This window comes from Xenopus laevis, chromosome 2L, assembly GCF_017654675.1.
Source record: "Xenopus laevis strain J_2021 chromosome 2L, Xenopus_laevis_v10.1, whole genome shotgun sequence".
NCBI lineage: Eukaryota > Metazoa > Chordata > Amphibia > Anura > Pipidae > Xenopus > Xenopus laevis.
The window spans coordinates 185,224,560-185,250,067 of record NC_054373.1 but is presented as its reverse complement, the minus strand read 5'-3'; the positions used below and the strand labels follow the sequence as shown (position 1 = coordinate 185,250,067).

The window sequence follows — 25,508 nt, the reverse complement described above, 5'->3', positions numbered from 1 at the left end:
AGATGGTGCCTATAGTAACAGTGGGATAATAGTCTCTGGGAAGGGAGTGTGACTGTGGGATAGCAGGTATAGTAGGGAGAGATGGTGCCTATAGTAACAGTGGATAATAGTCTCTGGGAAGGGAGTGTGACTGTGGGATAGCAGGTATAGTAGGGAGAGATGGTGCCTATAGTAACAGTGGATAATAGTCTCTGGGAAGGGAGTGTGACTGTGGGATAGCAGGTATACTAGGGAGAGATGGTGCCTATAGTAACAGTGGATAATAGTCTCTGGGAAGGGAGTGTGACTGTGGGATAGCAGGTATAGTAGGGAGAGATGGTGCCTATAGTAACAGTGGATAATAGTCTCTGGGAAGGGAGTGTGACTGTGGGATAGCAGGTATAGTAAGGATAAGGGAGAGATGGTCACTATAGTAGCAGTAGGGATAATATCAGCATATAGGGGATGAGATGCAGACAAAGCAAATAAACCACAAAATCACTCCCCACTAAAGCTGACCATAGACGCAAAGATCCGAACGTACGAATCCTTGAATGATCGGATTTCCCCATCTCCCGACCTGCCACTTACCATTCAGATCAAATAAAGTAGTAAAAGAACAGATGAGCCGATGTTCTGGCCCTGACAGTAATCGTACGGTAACTATGTCCGACAAAGATGGTGACAGTCTCCCAGTGAAAATCGTATGATCGGCGATACACGCAGAGAAATTATCGGCAGCTGACAGAAATATTTTACCCTGTCTGATCGACCAAACGGCTGATTTCTGTCGGACGAAAAATTTCGGGACTCTCCACACACGGTCGTAAAAAATCATGCGAATCCTCGAGTCGTATGATTGGATCTTTGCGTCTATGGGCAGATTAAGGGCTGTATAAAGGCAACATTAGAGGGAGGACATTCCATGGTTTTGCCTTTAATTGTCGTTACCCCCATTGGTTATTTGTAAGTGCAGGAAATTCTGGGGATTTCATGATAAAACTTTTGTTTTCTAGAAAAGGATCAGAAACCTGATTACAAAGTGAGAAATTTCACCAACTCTTTATGGGCATTGACTTATATTAGCGAAGTCTCTCACATCTCGCAGTAGGATATATATATATATATATATACGGGCACATCAAGGGAGAAGCAGCAAAGGGCTACATCATAGCAGATTTACTGCTCACGCAAGGGGGGGGTTGAATCCGGGGGTTCATCCATTAGGCACCAATATGGAATCTGCCGGTATCTAAATACAATAAGTGCGGCATAAATGAAAGGGGAATGATTATCTGGATGTGCTACTCCTTCCTTCCTCCTTTTCTGGCTTTTATTCCCCTTTTTATGTCTGTCCATCTATTATATTTCTCTCCTTTGCTATTCCCTTAGATCAGTGATCCCCAACCAGTAACTCATGAGCAACATGTTGCTCTCCAACCCCTAGAATGTTGCTCTCAGTGTCCTCCAAGGAGGTGCTTATTTTTGAATTCCAGGCTTGTAAGCAAGTTTTAATATAAATTAGGTATAGTGCCAAGTAGAGCTTCCTGTAAGTTGCCAGTCCACATAGGAGCTACCAAATAACCAATTATAGCACTTATTTGACACCCCAAAGGGTTTTCTTATGCTTGTGTTGCTCCCCAACTCTTTTTACATTTGAATGTGGCTCACGGGTAAAAAAGGTTGGGGACCCCTGCCTTAGATGTTTAGCCTCACTCACTCTCTCTCATCTCATCTCCTCTTTTCCATTTCTCATTTCTTCTCCATTTCTCTTATTATTCTGAACCCATCTCACCTCTCCTTCTCTCTTATTCATCCTTCCCTCACTTTTCTTTTTTTTGTTCCCTCTCTTTTTCTTTTCTCCATCGTCAGACTTGGGTCCAATGGAAGTGTGATCTAAGGTCCCTCCATACCAACTGAAGGGTCATCCTCCCAGAGCCAAATCTCCCACCAGTCTCCCACTTTAATGTAGCGATGTTATTGGGTTTGGCAAGGAGAGGATAGAGTGGAGTAGAGTAAAGTCCTGTACCTTGTTGGGTTAGCAGGGCCTATGAAAGTTGGAACCCACCTCGTGTCCCATCATTCCAACGCTGATTTTCTCTTTCCTTTTCCCAACCCCATTTACCTTCCCATCTGGAGCCTAAGTACAGCGGGAACAGACCCTACGATTGAAGGGGGGCCCAGGAGTGTAGTGGGCCCAATGATATTCTAATGAGCAATTTTAATATATCTTGGTAAAATAGGACAACTTGTAAATTTTTGGGGCCCTAAATTGAATTAGCTATGGGGCCCTGTAACATCTAGTTACACCACTGCTTCCCATCCCTCTCCCCAATGTCTCTCTGGATCAGAAGGAGGTTAAGGTCTCACTTTTTCTTGAGTCATACCAATGATAATAACAACTGTTATGGCAGGGGTAGAACTGAACTAATGTAGCGTCATTGGTTCCATCATCTCAGTTTGATTGGATAGGTTCCCCCCTAAGCAAGGGAAGCTGCCATGATGATTATGGGGAATCTGTAGCTGAACAGCCTAAAGGTCTGATTAAAGCTTGAGGCCACCAGAAGATCTCCTGGGATCCCAGTTGGCCCGTTTATACATCAAAGGTGAGATATGTAGTTCAGAAATGACTGTTGAGCCAAAGGGAAGAGAAACTATTTTACACGTATTATCCTCAACCATAACCCCAAGCAACCAATCCTCACTTACAACTTGTAACAACCATTGCTAAGTTACAACCCATAGCAACCGATATTCAGCAATGACTTGTAGCAACCAATTCTCAGCAATTACCCACAGCAACCAATCCAATGGAGAACAATTCTCATATATGATATATGCAGTAGACACCAATTGTCTTGTACAGGTACAGTATGGTGCAGTTAGAATAATAAACCCAGGTCCCAGGCATCTGATTGGCTGCAGTGCATTACACCTTCCCCAAGGTCTCCAGCCAATCACGGGTGAATCAACAGCTGCCGACAAACCCCTTAAGAACCCCCGGCTTTATGCCTTTCTCACTTGCAGGATATGACTCTGTAATGGATTTAGTGGAAGCTAAAAACTCCCAGTATTCCCTCTATCTGGACTGATAATGTGTTTTGCAGAATAAGACGAGGGTCGGGAGGGCTGTGAGACATTATTAAAGGAAACTTATAGAGACTCTCCATACTGGGAAAGCTGAATAGAAGTGCACATCTCTGCCTCACTCACAGACCCTCATAAATCCAGGGGGCTGCTTCTTGTCTCGGGTCCTCGGTGGATTCATTTGAAATCACCTCTCACTTATTGAAAAAAGGGGAGTTAAATATATTGCTTAGCGTGACGGGAACACGGAGCTTTAAATCAGAGAATTAGGGAACTTAACATTGTCCTCTTTATTTTCCATTACAAAGATTTACATGTCGGGTTATAATGAGGGACCTTCATTTATTACTAGTGGCATTAGCACTAATACTTCAACCCCCTAACACAATAGATAGAGCATACCCATATTTATTATATTGTCACTAGTGTACCCCCTATTGTAAAATATAAGGATATTAGACATCACTAAGGAGTTCCATGAGCATATAAAAGCACGAGAGATCCCATAAAACTATGGCAGCATAGGTATTCCCTGAACTAAGCACAATTCAGCAGGAACAGTCCCTAAGTTTGCTCATAGTCTGTACAGAGAGATCCCATAAAACTATGGCAGCATAGGTATTCCCTGTACTAAGCACAATTCAGCAGGAACAGTCCCTAAGTTTGCTCATAGTCTGTACAGAGAGAGATCCCATAAAACTATGGCAGCATAGGTATTCCCTGTACTAAGCACAATTCAGCAGGAACAGTCCCCTAAGTTTGCTCATAGTCTGTACAGAGAGATCCCATAAAACTATGGCAGCATAGGTTTTCCCTGTACTAAGCACAATTCAGCAGGAACAGTCCCTAAGTTTGCTCATAGTCTGTACAGAGAGATCCCATAAAACTATGACAGCATAGGTATTCCCCTGTACTAAGCACAATTCAGCAGGAACAGTCCCCTAAGTTTGCTCATAGTCTGTACAGAGATCCCATAAAACTATGACAGCATAGGTATTCCCTGTACTAAGCACAATTCAGCAGGAACAGTCCCTAAGTTTGCTCATAGTCTGTACAGAGAGATCCCATAAAACTATGGCAGCATAGGTATTCCTCTGTACTAAGTACAATTCAGCAACTTTAGTTTCTGCTCTGTGCAGTGATTTCTAAAGCAGCCCTATGAAAACCCAAATCTTTCCAAAACAAAAGCCTTTGCTCACGTCTCTCACGTCTCTCACCTCTCGTGGGTCCCGTGGGATCCCATCTTTTCGTTCTTCAAGCAATAGTCCGGAGATCCCTGAAGATAAATCAGTTCTGTTTCCTGCACCGGCCTTATGTCAATGTCCTTGGGGACCAGGTGTTTTCGGGTGCCCATGGGCCTGTGAACCACTTTGGTCGCTGACAGATACTTGGTTTTCAGGTCCAGCGCAATCTCCCGGAGCTCCTGCAGCCCCCTCCAACAGGTTTTAATGGAGCAAGATCCAGAGACACCGTGACACTTGCATTTCATCTCCAGTGAGGCTTTCAGCACCTAAGCAAAAAATATACTCAACTGTTACACCTGCCACTAAAATCCTTGATTTACCAATAACTCCTTTCTTGTTGGAATCCAAGGTATAATACTTATGGAGAGATATCCTACACCACCCGTACACAACTATAAATATATATAACCTACAGTCCAATGATTATGGGAGGTGAATTACTAGAGGGACTACTGCTACTATAATACTTATTTTGTAACTAGTTACCTGTCTCCCCACTTCACTGTTATGCAGGTGCATGAGCTTATTCGCTTGTGATCCCGACTTCTTCATTTTCATTGGGGCATCTGAGAATTTTGAGCCCATGAGAATTCCATAATTCAGGTTGTCCGCACATCCTCCCCACCGGTATCCAGGTCCTGGGGACTCGCCTGGGATTGGAGCACACGAGCACCCTGGGATGTCACCAGTAGTACAGGCTCTAGCGATTGTGTGACTGATGGCCGCCGCGGAGAGAGCATGCACAAATGCAGATTCCCGAGTACCTATAACACAATGCAAACGGTTTGTTTATTGCATTAACTAGAGCTTAGTAATAACTGTTATCCCTACTATAGGCACAATCTCCCCCTACTATACCTGCTATCCCACAGTCACACTCCCTTCCCAGAGACTATTATCCACTGTTACTATAGGCACCATCTCTCCCTACTATACCTGCTATCCCACAGTCACACTCCCTTCCCAGAGACTATTATCCACTGTTACTATAGGCACCATCTCTCCCTACTATACCTGCTATCCCACAGTCACACTCCCTTCCCAGAGACTATTATCCACTGTTACTATAGGCACCATCTCTCCCTACTATACCTGCTATCCACAGTCACACTCCCTTCCCAGAGACTATTATCCACTGTTACTATAGACACCATCTCTCCCTACTATACCTGCTATCCCACAGTCACACTCCCTTCCCAGAGACTATTATCCACTGTTACTATAGACACCATCTCTCCCTACTATACCTGCTATCCCACAGTCACACTCCCTTCCCAGAGACTATTATGAGCAACTGTAGTCGTAGTTTGTTAGTTGGAGGAGAGATAGAGCCCAGAAGATAAAGTGTTTTGTAAACTATGTCTCTACTTCTTTGAAAATGGAGCTGATATGTTTGTGCTTGTTGACAGTATAGTAGATGCCGTTGAGACATTGGCAGAATTTCTGGTCTGTACAGCACAGCCTCTTGCAGAAGATTCATGACCCCACACTACAAGGGTATTTGACTGGCAAGACTTCAGAGGCCTGTAGCATATCCACCTGGAACATATGTTGCACTGCTGTTCTGAACACTCTCACATTTGGCTCTGATAATGACAGATCTTGTTCTCCTTAAAGGGGAAGTTCACCAGTGGAGCTTACAATCTAAGGTCTCTATCACATTGCTGGCCAATTTTTTTCAAAGCTCCCTCAGTTAAACTGGACGTATGGCATTCAGCCATTCACTGCCCGTAAGACTCTCTCCAAATCCAAACAAAAATCTTGCTTTACAAGGCTGTAAAATTACTGCTGGATCAAGTCAATGGCAGTCACTTTGTACATGATCCAGTTTTTCTTTGCACCTGTTACTATAAATCAGTGAAACTACACATCCCCCTCCCACACACACACACACTACTATTAGTAACTAAGCTTTATGGATGGATAGATTTAACTCAGAGTTAAAAAACTAAATAGGACAAATAAGTAGCAAACAAAGGAAGGTGTGTGAGGAAGCTGTCAACGTCCTCACACCTTCCTCTGTAGGCTTCAGTAGAGCTCCTTGTTTCATTTAAAAATTCTGCCCCCCATTGATTTAAGGCACTGGCACAGAATGCATCTTTGTATTTATGCCAACAGAGAGAATACACCATGTGCAAGTAGTAATAGCTCTTCCCACTGCTTTAGCTATGGACTTCTTCTACCCTATATGATTTGGTGGGACTCACCTTCCATTTTACCAGCCTCCAAATGTCTGGTTCTCTGGAGGGTTCAAAGAGGTCACATCTAACTCTGTTTTAAGATGTTTGGTCAAGTCTTGACAATCTGTACCTTGTTTTTAAGCTTCTACCTGATCCCATGATGGCAGCGCCACAAGAATGGAGGAGGACACTGAGGGCAATATAACAGTAAGTTGAATCTATAAAGGTCCAGATGTTGTCACTAGCAGTGTGACAGATCTTAGTCATGTTGAGCATATATAACAATTAGTGGGTCAATCTAGAAACTTATTACTCTTTCCAAAGTGAAAGACTTCTTTGTTGATGTCTCTTCATCAATGGGCCATCACTGGATAATTGAGACATGGTGAAGACCTATTCCCTCTTCAGATTTGCTCAAATGGACCACCTGGGTGGATAATATCAACTCATGATAATATATCTCATGAATAAATTAATCCATTATGGCAGGGAGCAGTTAGTCTATATACCTGAAATATGGAACTGGCCCACAAATCTTGGAGTGAACCTGTAATCCAAACAGTAGAAGGCAATTGAAAGGAAGAAAGAACTCACTAGAACATGGCAATATGGGTAATAGGGTTAAAGTCTCTAACTAAAGCAGATAGTGGGACTAGAACATTCTAAATGCAGCTAACAGAGGAAGGGTGATATCTTCTTAGGCAGAAATAGAAAGGTTTCTTCCCTTGAAACACTTCATTGATATAATCTGTATTGTGTCTAGATGTTCCCTATTCTCACTGCCCCATCAGTAGGTGCAATGACTATACAATGCCTTGGAAGAGGCATTGAGAGGGTCATGAGTTCAGATGGAGGGCTGTGGAGCAACGTCATGCCTCAGTTGATTTGGAAGGTGCCGGTGCTAACCTTGGCGCCAACACACTGTGACCTCTGGCAAATCCCATAAGCTCCGCTCCCTTCTGAAAGAATTTCTTCATTTTGGACTGGTAAAAATGAAATCAGATATGATATCCAGGAATATTTCATTCTGCTAAAAACAAGAAAGAGCTCGGCCCACAACTGGAATCGTTTTGTCCTGAATCCGTTCTGCTCCATTCTAATGAAACCAGATGTTTCATAAACTCACTACAGCTCACTTTGTTTTATGGTGTTCCTTCTAGGTATGTACTGGGTCTACAGAAGGGACGACTTCCAATGCAGGTGGTTACTTTATATTTTATATTGCAGCACTCCAAAAATACATCCATTTATAAACATAATTCAGAAATCACTTCTTTCTTTCTTTCTTTCTTTCTTTCTTTTTCTTTCTTTCTTTCTTTCTCTCTTTCTTTCTTTTTTTCATTCTTTCTATTCTTTGTTTTTGCCTTTCTTTAATTCATTCTGTCTTATCTTATATTCTTATTATGTCTCTGTTTTTCTTCTTTTAATTCTTTTGGTCTTTCTTCCTTTATTTCATTCTTTCTGTCTTCCTTTCTTAAATTCACTCCATCTTCTTTTAATCTTTTTTTTTCTTTCTGTCTCTCTTTCATTCTTTCTTTCTTTAATTCTTTCTGGTTACTTTATATTTTATATTGCAGCACTCCAAAAGTACATCCATTTACAAACATAATTCAGAAATCTTTATTTTTCCTTTTCTTTCTTTCTTTCTTTCTTTCTTTCTTTCTTTCTTTCTTTCTTTCTTTCTTTCTTTCTTTCTTTCTTTCTTTCTCTCTTTCTCTCTTCTTTTCTTTTTTTCGTTCTTTTTATTCTTTCTTTTTGCCTTTCTTTAATTCATTCTATATTTCTGTTGTTCTTTCTTTAATGCTTTCTTTCTTTATTCCTTTATTTCTTTTTTTCTGTCTTCCTTCCATTAATTCTTTCTTACTTTAATTCTTTCTTTCTGTCTTCCACCCTTTAATTTTTTTTTCTTTCTTCCTTTAATCCTTCCTTCCTTCCTTCCTTCCTTCCTTCCTTCCTTCCTTCCTTCCTTCCTTCCTTCCTTCCTTCCGTCTTTCCTTCCTTCCTTCCTTCCTTCCTTCCTTCCTTCCTGTAGTTCCAAGTAATTTGGATTTGTTCACTTCTTTTCCTACCCTTACCCTACCCAAAAACCTTATTGTTTCATAAGCCTTGAAAGTGAATTTAGCTTGGTGCACAGTGGTCTAATATTATCTACAAATGTCCGTATGTCCATGAAACTCATAGTGAGTTGCCTTGAGGGCCAAGGTACTTAATGTTGTGGGAGCCTTGCATCAAGCATTGGAAATAGAGCAGAATGAGGACTCCAACTGTGGAGGGGTAAGACAGGCTTGAAGTGAACTTTAAGGGCAATGGCTCACCAGTAGATTAAACGCAAACGATAAATCTCTGCTTCTGTGGGTGACAAATCTCCTGTAAAAGCCTTCCCAACAGCAATAATATGAAACGATGGTGGAAAAACCCATGTGTCACTTCAATTGCCCAAAATCGCTTGAAGTTGCCTCAAGAGGAAACTTCAAACGATTTTGGAAAATTGAAGGGACGCATGGGTTTTACCATCAGTGATTCACATTATGAATTATGGAAATCCAAAACTAAGTGCAGCCCAAAGCAGCCATGTTCTTACTACCTGCCCCTGTTTTTTGTACTGTAACTTCTATTTTGTTTGATAAATGAGGCCCAATAGGTCTTCTCTTTCAGAGCTGCAATATTCTACCTAAAGCCCTAAGGGCTCAGTTGAAAAATATGCAGTGGACCATCTTTGGGCTTGGGGGGCCCTGGTGAAGTCACACCCTGACTTCTTCTACAGAGCTGCATTGTGCATTAGGCTCCAAATAGATGTGCCTATCCATGGGAGTGTGGAGCCTACATTTTTGGTCAGTACTATGTGACATCTATGAGTCTCAGGAGGCAGGGGCAGGACTTATCCCTCCATTTGGGACTCCTTTTGATCTTAATCCATCTCTGCTTTGTTCTTATATCTTTGATCTCCCATCTCCAACCCAAATCCCAGCCCTGCACTCCACAAGCCATGTTGCTCAGCGCTGAATATTTCACCTTATGGGGAGACCATTAAGTGCATTAAAATGTTAAGAGATTTGGAAAGAGGTGAGGGATTAATATGTAATTGCTGGGTTTTACCTCTCTCTAAATCCTGGTGGAAGGTGGGTGCCAGCTCGATGGAGGAGCAGTTCCACCGCATGTCTGTGAAAGCTTTAATGCAGGTTTTCTTCACCTCCTTGGCTGCATGAATGATGGTTTGCATAAGCTCTAAATTACTCCGGCACAGCTGCATCTGAGAGGAGACCAGGCCTTCTAGCTGCTTGCAGTGCTGGGTCTGATTCAACGCCAGGGATAAGGGGGTCTTGGATAAAGCTCTGCGTGGAGAAACAGGGAATAGAAAGAAGCGTGTCAGACACGTCATGGATATTTCATCCTCCATACAAACACCTACTGCTGGGGAGGGGAACCCAAACTGAATTAAAGGGGAGATAAAGAGATAGGATAATTGGTCTACTGTGCCTCATCCTTCAGCCAGGAGAACCTCAGGAACACTTTACTAAAGCACCTATTTACTAACAATGTCATTGATTCCACATAGATGAGAGCAAATGCACTTTGTAGCGACCGATATGGAACCTGTTATACAGAATGCTCAGGATCGGGGTCTTTCTGCAATTTAGATTACAATACAATAAATTGATGTAAAAAATAATTTAAACATTAAATAAACCCAATAGGCTGGTTTTGCTTCCAATAAGGATTAATTATATCTTAGTTGGGATCAAGTACAAGCGACTGTTTTATTATTACAGAGAAAAAGGAAATTGTTTTTCAAAATATGAATTATTTGGATAAAATGGAGTCTCCCATACTTCTGAGTTTTCTGGATAACGGGTTTCCGGAAAATGGATTCCATACCTGTATTAGGAATGTTTTCCCTATCTATCACAACGCAATTACATTTGAACAGTTCCAATACAGGTATGGGACCTGTTATCCAGAATGCTCGTGACCTGTGGCTTTCTGGATAAAGGATCTTTCCTTTTGTAATTTGGATCTTCATACCTTATGTCTACTAGAAAATCATGTAAACATTAAATTAACCCAATAGGCTGGTTTTGCTTCCAATAAGGATTAATTATATCTTAGTTGGGATCAAGTACAAGCTACTGTTTTATTATTACACAGAAAAAGGAAATTATTCATAAAAAAAGTGGATTATTTGATACATTATAACTGGTTTCCAGATAATGGATCCTATACCAAAATTTTAACTCTAAGAAAATTTTCATTTGGGGGGAGGGGGAATTACTATTTTTTGCAGGATTTACTAATGCATTTTCTTCTTTATTCTCAATATTTGTTTTATCACCTAAAATATTCCCCTCCCCTAAAGTGGTATACAAATTATGGAATGTGGATTAAAAAAAAAACTTTTTAATGAAAAAATCTTTTTGACGTTTTGAAATTAAAATAATCACATTTTACTCAGAATCTGAAAAATGTGATTACAAAATATGGCAACTACAATTTTTTTTCCCAGCGCTTCCACAGTGAATATGGTGAGACTATTTTTGCAAAATTAACAGAAAATCGAGTCGATAATTTTAACTCTAATTAAATCAGTCCTGACGTGTCCCCCCAAGAATGTCCTCTGAAAGGCAGGATAGTTCTAGACTTTAAAACAGAAAAAAAAATAAACAAATACTGCTATTTCCCTTTTACTTTCCTAGACCTTTAACAATATTTTATATTTACACAGTTTCCCCGCTTACTAGAAGTATTTTCTCAATGCTTTGAACAAATGTTCTTGGGTTTGTCAGTGACTTTTGCTTAAGAGCTGACATATACCAGTCGCCACTTTGGAGGAGTTTGTTGAATATTTGCTTTGAAATTTCGCCTAACGCAACGAAAAAATGTATCTCAGTAAGGAAAACTGATAATTCCCATAGGGCACTAATTCTAATTACACATAATCGTCATGTAATTAATCACCAGAAAAAAAAAATGGAATTCATTTGGAGCTAATGAGGAAGCGAAAGAATGTGATTTTCCAAAGTCCTTATACACATAACAAAATAAAAATGTAACAATAACAATTATTAAGTTATTCTGTGTGATCTCTTCTTAATAGCAAGGAATACATTATCCCTTATCATTTACAGTAGGGGGTACATTATCCCTTATAATACATGAGTGATACTCAGAGTTCCCTGTATAACTCAGCCTGCAGCCTTGTGTCTTTATATGGTCACAGAACAACCCCTCAGTGACTTCTAATATCCTTATCATTTACAGTAGGGGGTACATTATCCCTTATAATACATGAGTGATACTCAGAGTTCCCTGTATAACTCAGCCTGCAGCCTTGTGCCTTTATATGGTCACAGAACAACCCCTCAGTGACTTCTAATATCCTTATCATTTACAGTAGGGGGTACATTATCCCTTATAATACATGAGTGATACTCAGAGTTCCCTGTATAACTCAGCCTGCAGCCTTGTGCCTTTATATGGTCACAGAACAACCCCTCAGTGACTTCTAATATCCTTATCATTTACAGTAGGGGGTACATTATCCCTTATAATACATGAGTGATACTCAGAGTTCCCTGTATAACTCAGCCTGCAGCCTTGTGTCTTTATATGGTCACAGAACAACCCCTCAGTGACTTCTGATATCCTTATCATTTACAGTAGGGGGTACATTATCCCTTATAATACATGAGTGATACTCAGAGTTCCCTGTATAACTCAGCCTGCAGCCTTGTGCCTTTAAATGGTCACAGAACAACCCCTCAGTGACTTCTAATATCCTTATCATTTACAGTAGGGGGTACATTATCCCTTATAATACATGAGTGATACTCAGAGTTCCCTGTATAACTCAGCCTGCAGCCTTGTGCCTTTATATGGTCACAGAACAACCCCTCAGTGACTTCTAATATCCTTATCATTTACAGTAGGGGGTACATTATCCCTTATAATACATGAGTGATACTCAGAGTTCCCTGTATAACTCAGCCTGCAGCCTTGTGCCTTTATATGGTCACAGAACAACCCCTCAGTGACTTCTAATATCCTTATCATTTACAGTAGGGGGTACATTATCCCTTATAATACATGAGTGATACTTAGAGTTCCCTGTATAACTCAGCCTGCAGCCTTGTGCCTTTATATGGTCACAGAACAACCCCTCAGTGACTTCTAATATCCTTATCATTTACAGTAGGGGGTACATTATCCTTTAATACACGAGTGTTCTCAGAGTTCCCTGACCTATATAACTGATTCAAAAAGATTCAGAGCAAATATTACACCCTGGAGATGTTCTATAATAAGTGCAGCAGTTAATCTTCCTCCTCACAGTCACAAAGGAGGAGGTTTACGATTAGAAAAATCAATAAATAAGAAGGTTACACAATGGGTACAATTTATGTGAGTGTTATTATTGGCAGAAACTTTCCTGCAAAGAAATGAATGAAGGAATGTTGTATATTATGAGTGAGGAGAGTAATTTCCCTACTGGGATTAGTAGACAGGCTGTTCCTCATTAACTATAAGGGACTCATTGACTATAATGAGACATTTCTGTCTACTGTATTGGGACAAAAACATTTTAATTAGAGGGAAATTAGAGAAGCAATAATCAGTGTGTAAACGAAAAAAAGAGAGAATTTTTGAGCCTCAGATATCTCCGATTTTTCTAGTAACCAGGGGCCCCTATATATTAACCCCGGAAGGTTTGTGTTGGTTCCTAAGAGTGTCCTAGTGGGAAAGACTCACTGAGCTCATCACTCCCTTTCTGCTTATAATTTATTTATGGACAAGGAAAATACTGGCTCATTAGGGGTTGCCAAAATCATAGCACCCCACTAAAATCAATCCCTCCATTTTTCCCTTGGCTAGTACAGGTATGGGACCTGTTATCCAGAATGCTCGGGAGCTGGGGGTTTCCAGATAAGGGGTCTTTTAGTAATTTGGCTCTTCATACCTTAAGTCTACTAAAAATACATTAAAACATTAAATAAAGCCAATAGGCTGGTTTTGCTTCCAATAAGGATCAATTATATCTTAGTTGGGATCAAGTACAACTACTGTTTTATTATTATTATTATTATTATTGGTTTTTAAAATGATATGTTATTGAATTTTAAAATTAAGCCAGCCAATATTTAAACAAAGAATTAAAATAACAAAATGTTTTATTATTACAGAGAAGAAGGAAATAGGTTATTTTTTTTTTTATGCAAATTATTTCATTAAAACTGAGTCTAAGGGAGAAACACTTCTGGATGATGGATGGGTTGGGTTTCCGGATAATGGATCCTATAGCTGTACAGGTGTGGGATTTGTTATCCGGAATCCCGTTATCCAGAAAGTTCTGAATTATGGAATGGCCGTCTCCCATTGACGCCATGTTATCCAAATGATCAAAATTTTGAAAAATGATTTCCTTTTTCTGTGTAATAATAAATCAGTAACTTGTACTTGATCCCAACTAAGATATAATTAATCCTTATTGGAGGCAAAACCAGCCTATTGGGTTTATTTAATATTTATATGATATGATTTTCTAGTGGACCTAAGGTATAAAGATTCTAATTACAGAAAGATCTGTTATCTGGAAGACCCCAGGTCCCAAACATTCTGAATAACAGGTCTCATACCTGTAATACTTTTAGTAAATATAGCACCAGGCGGGGGGGTTGGAAGTGGCACAATCCCATGTGGTCAGGAGACTTAGACCCACACAAGAGAAGCAGAGTAGGATTCTCACAATCTTGCTCTACTTTCTCCATCTCTCTCTGCTGTCACCACTATGCCCTAATTTTGTCATTGTCACCATCATTTCCCACTCTCAGCATTTTGCTCCACTGTGAATCTCACCATGTTGCCACCATCTTTGCCTACTGGCACCATCTCACCCAACTAAACCTTCCATATACTCACTCTTCCAACTTGCCAACTTGCAACTTTTCCAATCTGGAAAGGCTGCTGTCATCTCTATGTACATCTCTGAACTCATCTCTATATACTTACCCACTCGCTTACTACGCTCCTCTACTGACCTGCTACTCAACTCTTCTCTCATTACCTCCTCACATGCTCACATTCAAGACTTTGCAAGGGCTGCACCCCTCCTCTGGAACTCTCTCCCACGGTCTGTCCGACTTTCTCCAAACCTTTCTGCTTTCAAGAAATCTCTGAAAACGCACTTCTTTCGAGAAGCCTCCCCTCACTCTGCTTAACTACCAAACGCAACACCACATACAGTACCACATTTCTCACCCACTTAATTCGATCTTGCCCACTCCCACACCTTGTGTATTACTCCCTTCCCTTTAGAGTGTAAGCTCTTTCTGCATAGGGCCTTCCTCACCTTTTGTACTGGTATTGATTGTGATGTATGTAACCATACATGTGATTTAGTTGTATAATCACATTTCTTTACAGTGCTACGCAAAATGTTGGCGCTATATAAATAACATGTTTCGCTTTTTATTCAGCAGCTCTCCAGTTTGCAATTCCAGCCATCTTGTTCCTAGGGTCCACATTCCCCTAGCAACCAGGCATTGATTTGAATAAGAGACTGGAATATGAATAGGAGAGGGACTGAATAGAAAGATGAGAAATAAAAAGTAGCAATAATAATACATTTGTAGCCTTACAGAGCATTTGTTTTTTTTAGATGGGGTCAGTGACCCCCCATTTGAAAGCTGGAAAGAGTCAAAAGAAAAAGGCAAATAATTCAAAAACTATAAATTATAAATGATGAAGACCAATTGAAAAGTTGCTTAGAATTAGCCATTCTGTAGCATACTAACGGTTAAATTAAAATTGAACCACCCCTTTAAGGCCTCTTAATGGATGGAACATTATAACACATGGGGGGAATTCACAAAAGTGTCGGTAAAATAAGTAACGCAGAAGTGGCGGTCGACAAATTTGTAAAATGTCGTACGAACGGCAAATTCACAAAGGCAGATGTTACCATCTCTGAATGTCTCGTAAGTCCGACAATTTTCTAAAATGTCGTATATCTTTTCATCGTACAAACGACATTTACCAAGACTTTTCAAAAGACAATTTGACCGACATTTTCGTTTTGGAGAGCCTAAAGTGTCTGAAAAATTGTCGGTAAAAAAAATGAGTTTACGAGTAATTCATAAAAATGTCGGGAAAAGTGGCGCTGAAAAAACCACGCCCACTTTTAACGACACTAATTCAAAAGTGTCGTACATGTCGGAAAATTGGCGGAGAAATGCTCTGTGAATTTGTCGGCTGTTGCTACGACACTTTCTACGACATTTTAAAGACATTTTTTCGTTCCCGACACTTTTGTGAATTCCCCTCATACAGTTTTGGGGACCATCCCTTGCTTTTTCTTTCTTCCCGTCTTCCCATAGTTATTTTTGTCCCTAGACATCTTTAAGACCCTGTATCAGAAAACCATTTCAGTATATAGCAAGGGTCCTTTAAAAGGTTTTTTAGTTGCTGGCAACGTTTTGGCAATGGTTGGGGCTGTTTCTTCTTTTTCATGCTCATCCATGATTGGTTTATGTCATTTCCAATGATACACTTGGCCAGGACCTCTAACTTCCTTTAGTAATGGGACCATAAAACTAGAGGAGGACGACAACAGGGAGTTTGTGCCAACATGGAAGGAACAATGAAGTTACTGTGCAAGGCAGAATGTGCAGAGTCAGTGCCACCTTTATAGGAACTAGGGAATCACCATAAAAGGAAAATAAATGTACATTGGCCATTTCTATTATCCAAACATAAAGGAATAATAATGACGAAGAGAGAGTGGCCATTTAAGAGGGGGCAACATTGATTCAGAAATGGCACAGTAATGGGCACACTGTATGGAAGCCAAGTGTCCCTCTTCTTTTACCGTCTCCCCACCTCTTTCTTTTCATATCTTTGCACAAATGGAACTATTTCTTCGGAGCTCGTGCTCCCCTCGCGCACAAACGTTTGGAAAATATGGAAAATATTTTAGCAGCCAGTTTTGGCCCAAGCGCGGCCGTATCCAGTTACCGTTTGGGCACTGGCAGAAGTGTCGGGTAAACACGACAGACTCGGGGAGAGCAGTAAAGAGGGCACAGCATCAGATTTATTGCACACGCCGGGACTTTTTTCCTGTGCCCTGACGCTTAAAGTAGAACAGAGACAGACAGGCCTCATAGTAATATCCATTCATTCCTCATTCTCACTGGGTTTATAGTTCTGTGTAACTGTCATTGTGTCTGTCCCTTTCTCTTCTCTGCACTGCTGCTTCTGACTCCTGATACAACTTCCCAATATCCATTCATTCCTCATTCTCACTGGGTTTATAGTTCTGTGTAACTGTCATTGTGTCTGTCCCTTTCTCTTCTCTGCACTGCTGCTTCTGACTCCTGATACAACTTCCCAATATCCATTCATTCCTCATTCTCACTGGGTTTATAGTTCTGTGTAACTGTCATTGTGTCTGTCCCTTTCTCTTCTCTGCACTGCTGCTTCTGACTCCTGATACAACTTCCCAATATCCATTCATTCCTCATTCTCACTGGGTTTATAGTTCTGTGTAACTGTCATTGTGTCTGTCCCTTTCTCTTCTCTGCACTGCTGCTTCTGACTCCTGATACAACTTCCCAATATCCATTCATTCCTCATTCTCACTGGGTTTATAGTTCTGTGTAACTGTCATTGTGTCTGTCCCTTTCTCTGCACTGCTGCTTCTGACTCCAGATACAACTTCCCAATATCCATTCATTCCTCATTCTCACTGGGTTTATAGTTCTGTGTAACTGTCATTGTGTCTGTCCCTTTCTCTGCACTGCTGCATCTGACTCCTGATACAACTTCCCAATATCCATTCATTCCTCATTCTCACTGGGTTTAGAGTTCTGTGTAACTGTCATTGTGTCTGTCCCTTTCTCTGCACTGCTGCTTCTGACTCCTGATACAACTTCCCAATATCCATTCATTCCTCATTCTCACTGGGTTTATAGTTCTGTGTAACTAATAGTCTGTTCAGACAAGAGAACTGAATAAAGACTTTACTTCAGCAGCTACGTGGGTAGAAAAAACGCCCGTCACATCTTTATTTTCCTCTATCCGGAATCCTGCGGAAACCATGAAACGCTTACGGAAAATGCTTAACCTGAACCCTAAATCGCAACAGCTTTATCCCTTTTTTTATATTGTATAATACAAAAATCTGTAGTAGAGAGGGATGAACTGGTGAATAAGTCTCTACATGGGCCTCAGTATAGTGCCCCAATTGTCTTTCCCACAGGACAGGGGAACGTTTGATTCCTTATCTTTTCAAACAGGGACTTGCGCTCAATGGAATGTTGAAGATGGAAACCAAACTATAATATCTTGGCCATAAAGCAGGACAGGACTGCTGCTTCCAATGGGGATCAGATAGGATCTGTGCAGCCACTGGGACAGAATGTTCTGTTATACAGATAGCTAGAATCTCAGCTGCCATAAAGCAGGACAGGACTGCTGCTTACAATGGGGATCAGATAGGATCTGTGCAGCCACTGGGACAGAATGTTCTGTTATACAGATAGCTAGAATCTCAGCTGCCATAAAGCAGGACAGGACTGCTGCTTACAATGGGGATCAGATAGGATCTGTGCAGCCACTGGGACAGAATGTTCTGTTATACAGATAGCTAGAATCTCAGCTGCCATAAAGCAGGACAGGACTGCTGCTTCCAATGGGGATCAGATAGGATCTGTGCAGCCACTGGGACAGAATGTTCTGTTATACAGATAGCTAGAATCTCAGCTGCCATAAAGCAGGACAGGACTGTTGCTTACAATGGGGATCAGATAGGATCTGTGCAGCCACTGGGACAGAATGTTCTGTTATACAGATAGAATCTCAGCTGCCATAAAGCAGGACAGGACTGCTGCTTACAATGGGGATCAGATAGGATCTGTGCAGCCACTGGGACAGAATGTTCTGTTATACAGATAGCTAGAATCTCAGCTGCCATAAAGCAGGACAGGACTGCTGCTTACAATGGGGGTGATGAGTGTTATTTCTCTGGAGCAAATACTCTGCCTTCCCCGCGTCAGGTTTCACCTTTTAATTCACACATCAGGGTGGTGGGTATCAGGTGACAAAGCTGCTACAACAGAACAAAGGCCCCGGCTCTGACACTGAGCACAATCCTTCATCAGGTCGATACTGGGAACTGACAAGACACACCAGCTCAGAACTCCCTGTCAGAGTTAAGTTTCACCCACAACGATTTAACTGCAGTGGGGTGTGGGGCTAGGGGGGATTCTTTTTCTGAAACTCAGTAAGTAATGCTAAATATATATATATATATATTCATACACAATATATTTATTCGTTTTAATTGGGGTCTAATGATCTTTTCTGCACATCGTGATATTTCATCTCTTTGAAGACAAGAGAGGAAGATAATCTAAAGACCTTTTAGCTGGGGGGGGTGATTATTGTGGGATTGGTGGAGTGTTAGTGTTCAGTTCTACAGCTGAACTCTAACACCGCATTGAACATAGTGCCTAAGGAGGAGGGGGTCAGTTAATACACCTTTGCTACTGATGTATAAACCCATAGCAGCCAATCAGCAGGTAGCATTTTTCTCTCTGGCAAATACACGATTGGTTAATATGAGTTTGATGCAAACATTGTTTGTTTTAGTAAAGGGGAGGTTCACCTTTACGTTAATCTGTAGTCTGTTATAGAATGGCTAATTCTAAATCTCTTTTTAATTGACCTTTATTTTTTCTTATAGTTTTTTTAATTATTTACCTTTTTTTCTGACTCTTTCGAGTGTTACCCCATCTAAAAAACAAAACTGCTCTGTAAGGCTACACATGTATTGTTATTGTTACTTTTTATTACTCCTCTTTCTAGTCAGGCCTCTCCTATTCATATTCCAGTCTCTTATTCAAACCAATGCATGGTTGCTAGGGGAATTTGGACCCTAGCAACCAGATGGCTGAAACTTCAAACTGGAGAGCTGCTGAATTAAAAGCTAAATAAGCCAAAAACCGCAAATAATAAAAAATGAAAAGCAATTGCAAATTGTCTCAGAATATCCCTCACTACTAGTGATGTGTGGTCAACAAATTGTCGACCCAAACCTGACCCTAACCCGCCACTCTGCTTCCCTTTATATTCCCCATGCCCCGCCCCCATCTCTGACATCACTGAAGGAACAGGGCAGGCAGAAGTGGAAGGGGCACATACTTAGGTCGCAGGCGGAATGGGCAGAAGAAAGAGCTCAGCCTCAACCAGCCCATGGCCCAAAATCCTTGGGCATGTGTTGTCCTGAACCAGACCAACTTGGGCTAACCACTGCACTCTACAATTTAAAGGTGAACAACCCCTTTACGTTCTGAGGCCACGTGCCGCCCAAGCAAGGGCCATTATAAGGACTTTATAATATACAAACATATATATATATATATATATATATATATATATATATATATATATATATATATACAGCTGCATTTATTGATCATCAGAAAATGATCCAGTGACATTACAATTGCAGTTGTGACTGCACTTTGACCAGTCGGTGACTAACCAATAGCCATAAACTCTCTGAGATTGGAAGGTGTTGTGTCGATAATGCGTTTCGTACGGAGATAGGCAAGAATTTTATGGCAGCCCTGTACAAACGCCCAGTCGGGTAAGGACACAGCCCTGTTATTGCAATATGAGCAACAATGTCATGTGACTCTCATAAGAAATTCCGATTTACGAGGATGTAAATCCCAAAATTAATAGTCGAAGTTTCTATATTAAGGGAGTAAAAGAAAATTTCTACGGAAAGCAACATTTTAATGTCCCTTTCTGTACTGCTGGTTCTGACATCTGCTACATTGCTTCAGGAGTCAGAACCAGCAGTGCAGGGAACATAAACAGAAGCTGCTTTCAGTAACATTTACAAATAGTATTGAAACCTCTGACAGTTTGTAATGAATTTATTTTGGAAAGTTGCTCAGTATTTTTAATATTTATTCCTATGAGGAAAAAAATATTTCGGTGTTTGGATTCAGTTTCAAACTAACTGTAGTGATGGGCGAATTTGTCCCATTTCGCTTCGCCGGAAAAACTGCAGCGAAATGCAACTTTTGACACCAGCGTCAATTCGTGGGGGTCAAAATTGATGCCGGTGACAATTTGACGCGCAATGAAGTCAATGGGTGTCCGCTTAGTTGTCACCGGCGACGAAATTGATGCCGGCTTTGGAATTGACGCAGGCAAATTTTTCTGCAAATTTGCGAATTTATTCGCTGCCGGTGAAACGCAGAAATTCGTGTGTGAGGCCCACTGGGGTTGCTAACCCAGGGGCCCCAACACCCCCTCTGAGGCCCCCACTGCCTGCAGAGGGTGACATTGCCAATCCCTGCCCCTGTGCATCTTACACTTAATTGTACCATGATTGGGGGAGGGACAGCAACAGGGATCGACGGCAGAGGGCAAGCAGGGATCAGGTCTGGGCTGGGGTCCACTGGGTTTTTCCGAGTGTTGTGTTGGCCCAGTCCAACCCTAGTCTATTTTAATTCATAGTCCAGACCTGACTGGGGCTCATCCGACCACGAGTACAACCCATAATAGTTTGCTGAAAGCCTGAGCTGAGACAAGCAGTATGGCATCTTCTCTCAAACACAATGAATAGGCAGAGAAAGAATATTCAGTGAGTACTCAGCAATCAGTCTAATTAACAATACACTGGAGACTGGTCATAAATACAAATAAAAAATATTATGCTTTATAAACAAGTATAACCTCAATATTAACAGCAATTTGCTATTAGCTTTTTCACTGTGATGAATTGCTGCTATTTCAACTGAGCATTAAGTGTGAATTAAATCTCATGACCATGCAAATACTATTAGAGAGCAGCTTTTATCAGATGGGAGGGAACAAGACAAAGGTGGCCCTTATGCACACGTCAAATTTAGCAAATGCCATTAGCAGAAAGAGAATGTAGTGATAGCCGCAATAATGGCAACATGTTTAACAAGCAAAGGGAAATTATTTGTAAAAAAGAGAAAGAGAATTAAAAAAAACATTTCTTTCCCGAGATATGTTCCAATAATTACTCGCATGAGTGGCGCTCAATTGTACGCCTGCTATGTTTTCAAAAACCCAACATTTGTAGGTAAGAATTAGACACAATGCTTTGGCTACGTCGCTTTGTGCGAAATTCATCGCCCGTATCGTCCCTTTTCATTCTCCTTCATAGCTGAATTCCTCTGAAAGCGCAGCCTTTTCTTTTGTATCTATTGAGACTGAAAGGGAATCCCACAAATAACATCTTTAGGGACAGACAAAAAGGCAATTTTTTTTAACAAAAAGAGGGTGAGAGAGGAATTCAGGAAATTCATGGAGGTGTAAAGGACCCTTATATAAACAGCCAATAGGGTGAAGATGGAGCCCTTTACATAGCAGGGCTGTCTTGGGGGGGCAGGGGAAACTTTTCCAGAACCCCACTATTTGTATGAAGTATTAGTTATTTTCCTTGTCCCCCTTCCTTGTCCCCTTCATGTTTTGTTGGTGCCACTTGGTCTGCTTGTACCTACTAGCAACCCCTTTCCTTCCTACTACTGCTCCCCTGCCAAGAAAATGACAGACACCTATGTCTGAACCCCTCCTTTTCACTTCAAGCCTCCCTTAAAGGGCCCCACTAGCAACGTAACAGATATTGGAAAACATCGGTGTACCATAGTTCCAAGTTGGGCCACCATCAGTAATCATGGGACCTCATGCAACTAAGTTATTAGCCCAGCAGTGACTTGAAACCTGGGCTATGGCCTTGCCAATATGGCCCTCTATGAAAAAAAATGTCCCATGCACCCATGACCAGCCATACCCATTATAGCCAATCCCCACCCACAATCCACGTGACCTGTACCACTTCTGTAAGCCACAGCACACTTGCAACTCTAAAATCCCACCTTCTCTTGGGGCCCCTTTCCGCCATTGGACCCCTGACTGGAGTAACTTTTCCTCCCATTGTTCCAAGTTGTGAGCAGGGCCTCTGGTACTATTTTTATGTTTAAACCCTTTGTTTTCAGGTTATAAAAAGACCCCTGTTTATTATATATTAATGTAAAGTGCTAAGTAATATATAAAAATACATGATGGTGATCTAGGAAAGTAAATGACCTTCAGGTGGAGTTATCTGGGGAATGTAATTAGACATTCTGCCCAAGTCAACCTAAAACTGACATTCAATTTGGGCATTTTCAGGGGAATCTAGGAATGTAATTAGACATTCTGTCCAAGTCACCCTAAAACTGACCATCAAGTCATTTTTAGGGGTATCTAGGGGATTAATTACACATTTTTCTAAAATCTCACATATGTTCATGTTGAGCTTTCAGGGGTTTCTAGAAGATTAATTCGGCATTCTTCCCAAATCCCTCCCTAAAACTAGCCTTTAATTTGGGCATTTCAGTATTCTTCTCAAATCCCTCCCTAAAACTAGCCTTTAATTTGGGCATTTCATTATTCTTCTCAAATCTCTCCCTAAAACTGATCTACAAGTTGGGCTTTCAGGGGTATCTAAAAGATTAATTATGCATTCTTCCCAAATCTCTCCCAAAAACTAGCCCTAGGGGGCTAGCCCCCAGTTTTGGGAACCCCTGCTATAGAATACTTGACTTTATCAGTCATATTAATAAGATATTAACATTAAGGGGGTTATTTATTAAAGGCGGACTTGCGTTTTATTGAAAAATTCTAGTTTTTCAAGGGACGTTTCACTAAAAAACAAAAAAAAACTCGCTAAAAAACCTTCAAATGTATTAGATTTACGTACTATGCCCCAAAGCTGCTAAAACCTGTTGAATTTATGTAAAAGTCAATGGAAAAGGTCCCTTTAACCATTTGAAGATGTTTTTTTGCCTCCATGATTTTCGGGTGTTTTACAGCCTATAAACTATATATATATTTTCGAGTTTTTTTTTTTTCACCGATTGCATTCAATTGAGTTTTTTTACATTCAGATTTTTTCATAAATAATCAAACATTTGAGTTTATTCGAGGTAGAAACAACCTCATAAACGTCACAAACCTCCCAAACTCGATTTTTAATAAAAAAACCCTTCGAATTAAGAATTCCAGATTTAATTGCATTGTTGTAGAATATAATACGAATTTTGTCTTGTTTTTATTCCCCCTCACTAAGCTGTGCATTTATACTTTGGTGACGAGTTTTAATTTTTACTCTCCCTTGATGTCTTCCATATAATATCACTGCGTTAATTTGAATCTATTCACATTTTCTTGTTGACCTGTTTTTGCCCATAATCAAAAACTTCTGACAATTTTCCAGCTTCTCAATAGAGAGATCTATTAGATTTCTGAAGTTGGCCTGCAAGAAATGATCATAGCTAATATTCAGTGAATTTTCTGAGCTCATTTATCTTTCATAAAGCGCTTTAAGAAAACAAAAAGGCACTTTCAGCTGTAAAACACTTTTACATTTTGGGCTTTGATATCTTGGACCCATCAGAATGCTGTTGAAAAGGGTTTTTATTGTTGTTGCTGATATGGCCAATAGAAGGTCAGATTGTGATTCTTTTAGGCAGTGGGAATCTCAGGCTTCTGCTCCCCAAAACTTTTTTTATTGCCAACATTTGAAAATAATTTCTAGGAACATGTCCATTGCTGGGTTTTGGACCATATGAAGTCCATGCTTCAGGTCGTTGATCACCACCGGATATCCAGGGAAAGGATATTAAGACAATGAAGCAAGGTAGGAGTATTCAATTCTCCTACAGCCAAGACTCAAATTCCCATAATGCCTTGCACATACCTGTAAAGAAGGAGAATCATGAAGAACAAGGAACATTGTGGGAATTGGAATCTGGACTGGAGGCAAACCGACTTCTGAAACATAGTTTCATTGGTTCATATGGCCATGGATGCTCTTTAAGCAGAAAGGAAAGTTGGGTTACACCATAAACTCACTTCATTCCTAAAGGGCCAGCGTACGCCCTTGTTCAACATGAGTGCAATTAATAGGGCTTGCACTCAACTTTGTTTTTACCTAATGTTTCAATCAGTAAAATTCTATGGTGATAGTAAACAGAGAAATTGAAGCTCCTCCAAGTTTGGTCCTTGTGAGGCAGATAATTAAATTCCCAGTGCACAGATAACCCCCACCCCCGCATAATGGAACTCTATGTATCTGTAGGCCAAAACAGTCACAACAAAGGGAGGGGGTATATAAACTGTTAACCTAATTATCAGCACCAGCCTTAAGGTGGCCATAGACATAACAATTACGAGCTTTCTTAGAAAAGATTGTTTGTTTCAATACACGTGTAGAGCTGAATCGTCAGGTATAGAGGGAGAAAAAATAGAATTCTACCTGTTTTTGATAATTCAGCACTAACAATGGCCGATGTTTGGGTGCCTTCAAAGCAGGGGCGCTCCGCCAATGAGGCGAGCTGAGCCGCTCGCCTCAGGCGGCAGCGCCAGACAGGATTCCAGGGGCGGCAAAAAGCCGCTCCTGTACCTTTAAGAGCCGAATTTCCGGTTTTTAAACCGGAAATTCGGCTGCGCTATTGCGAGAGAGCGCAATTGCGCTCTCCGCAATCGTTTTCCTGCCTCCCCTCGCCGACAGGTAAGTCGGTGCGGGGGCGGCAATGCAGGAGCCGCCTCAGGCGGCTCCTTCCCCAGAAACGGCGCTGCTTCAAAGGCACCCGATCAAAATTTTCTTTTTGAGCCAACCGAGTCCAAGTCTTCTGCTGATATTGATCCGCTCTTTTCCCACCATACACGTGCCGAATATTGTATGAAAATTAATTTTGTACAATATTATCTGTGTGTCTATGGCCCCCTTTATTCATTGATCTCATGATGAACAAGAGGAATTGCTTACTGTGCCCCGCACCCAACTTTCCTATTCCCCCATCACAGGTGGGTGGTGAACTATCAGGCGTATTTGTGCCTCACAAAAGTGGATTATTTTAGGGATGAATTATCAGAATTTTAATTTCTGTCACAATTTAAGACAATGTCAGCAAAAAAAACCCATAAATTTGAATCT

At 40.8% G+C, this 25,508-nt stretch overlaps 1 protein-coding gene across 1 annotated transcript in view; it reads right to left on the bottom strand.

Annotated features, from left to right (window-relative positions):
• wnt11.L (Wnt family member 11 L homeolog) overlaps nt 1–25,508 on the bottom strand; it is a 48,401-nt gene that overhangs the window by 9,163 nt on the left and 13,730 nt on the right. The window contains exons 3-5 of the mRNA XM_018247883.2: nt 9,587–9,822; nt 4,797–5,074; nt 4,284–4,576 (exon numbers count right to left, since the gene is read on the bottom strand). Coding sequence (XP_018103372.1) covers nt 4,284–4,576; nt 4,797–5,074; nt 9,587–9,822 — 807 coding nt within the window. The remainder of the gene's footprint in view (nt 1–4,283; nt 4,577–4,796; nt 5,075–9,586; nt 9,823–25,508) is intronic.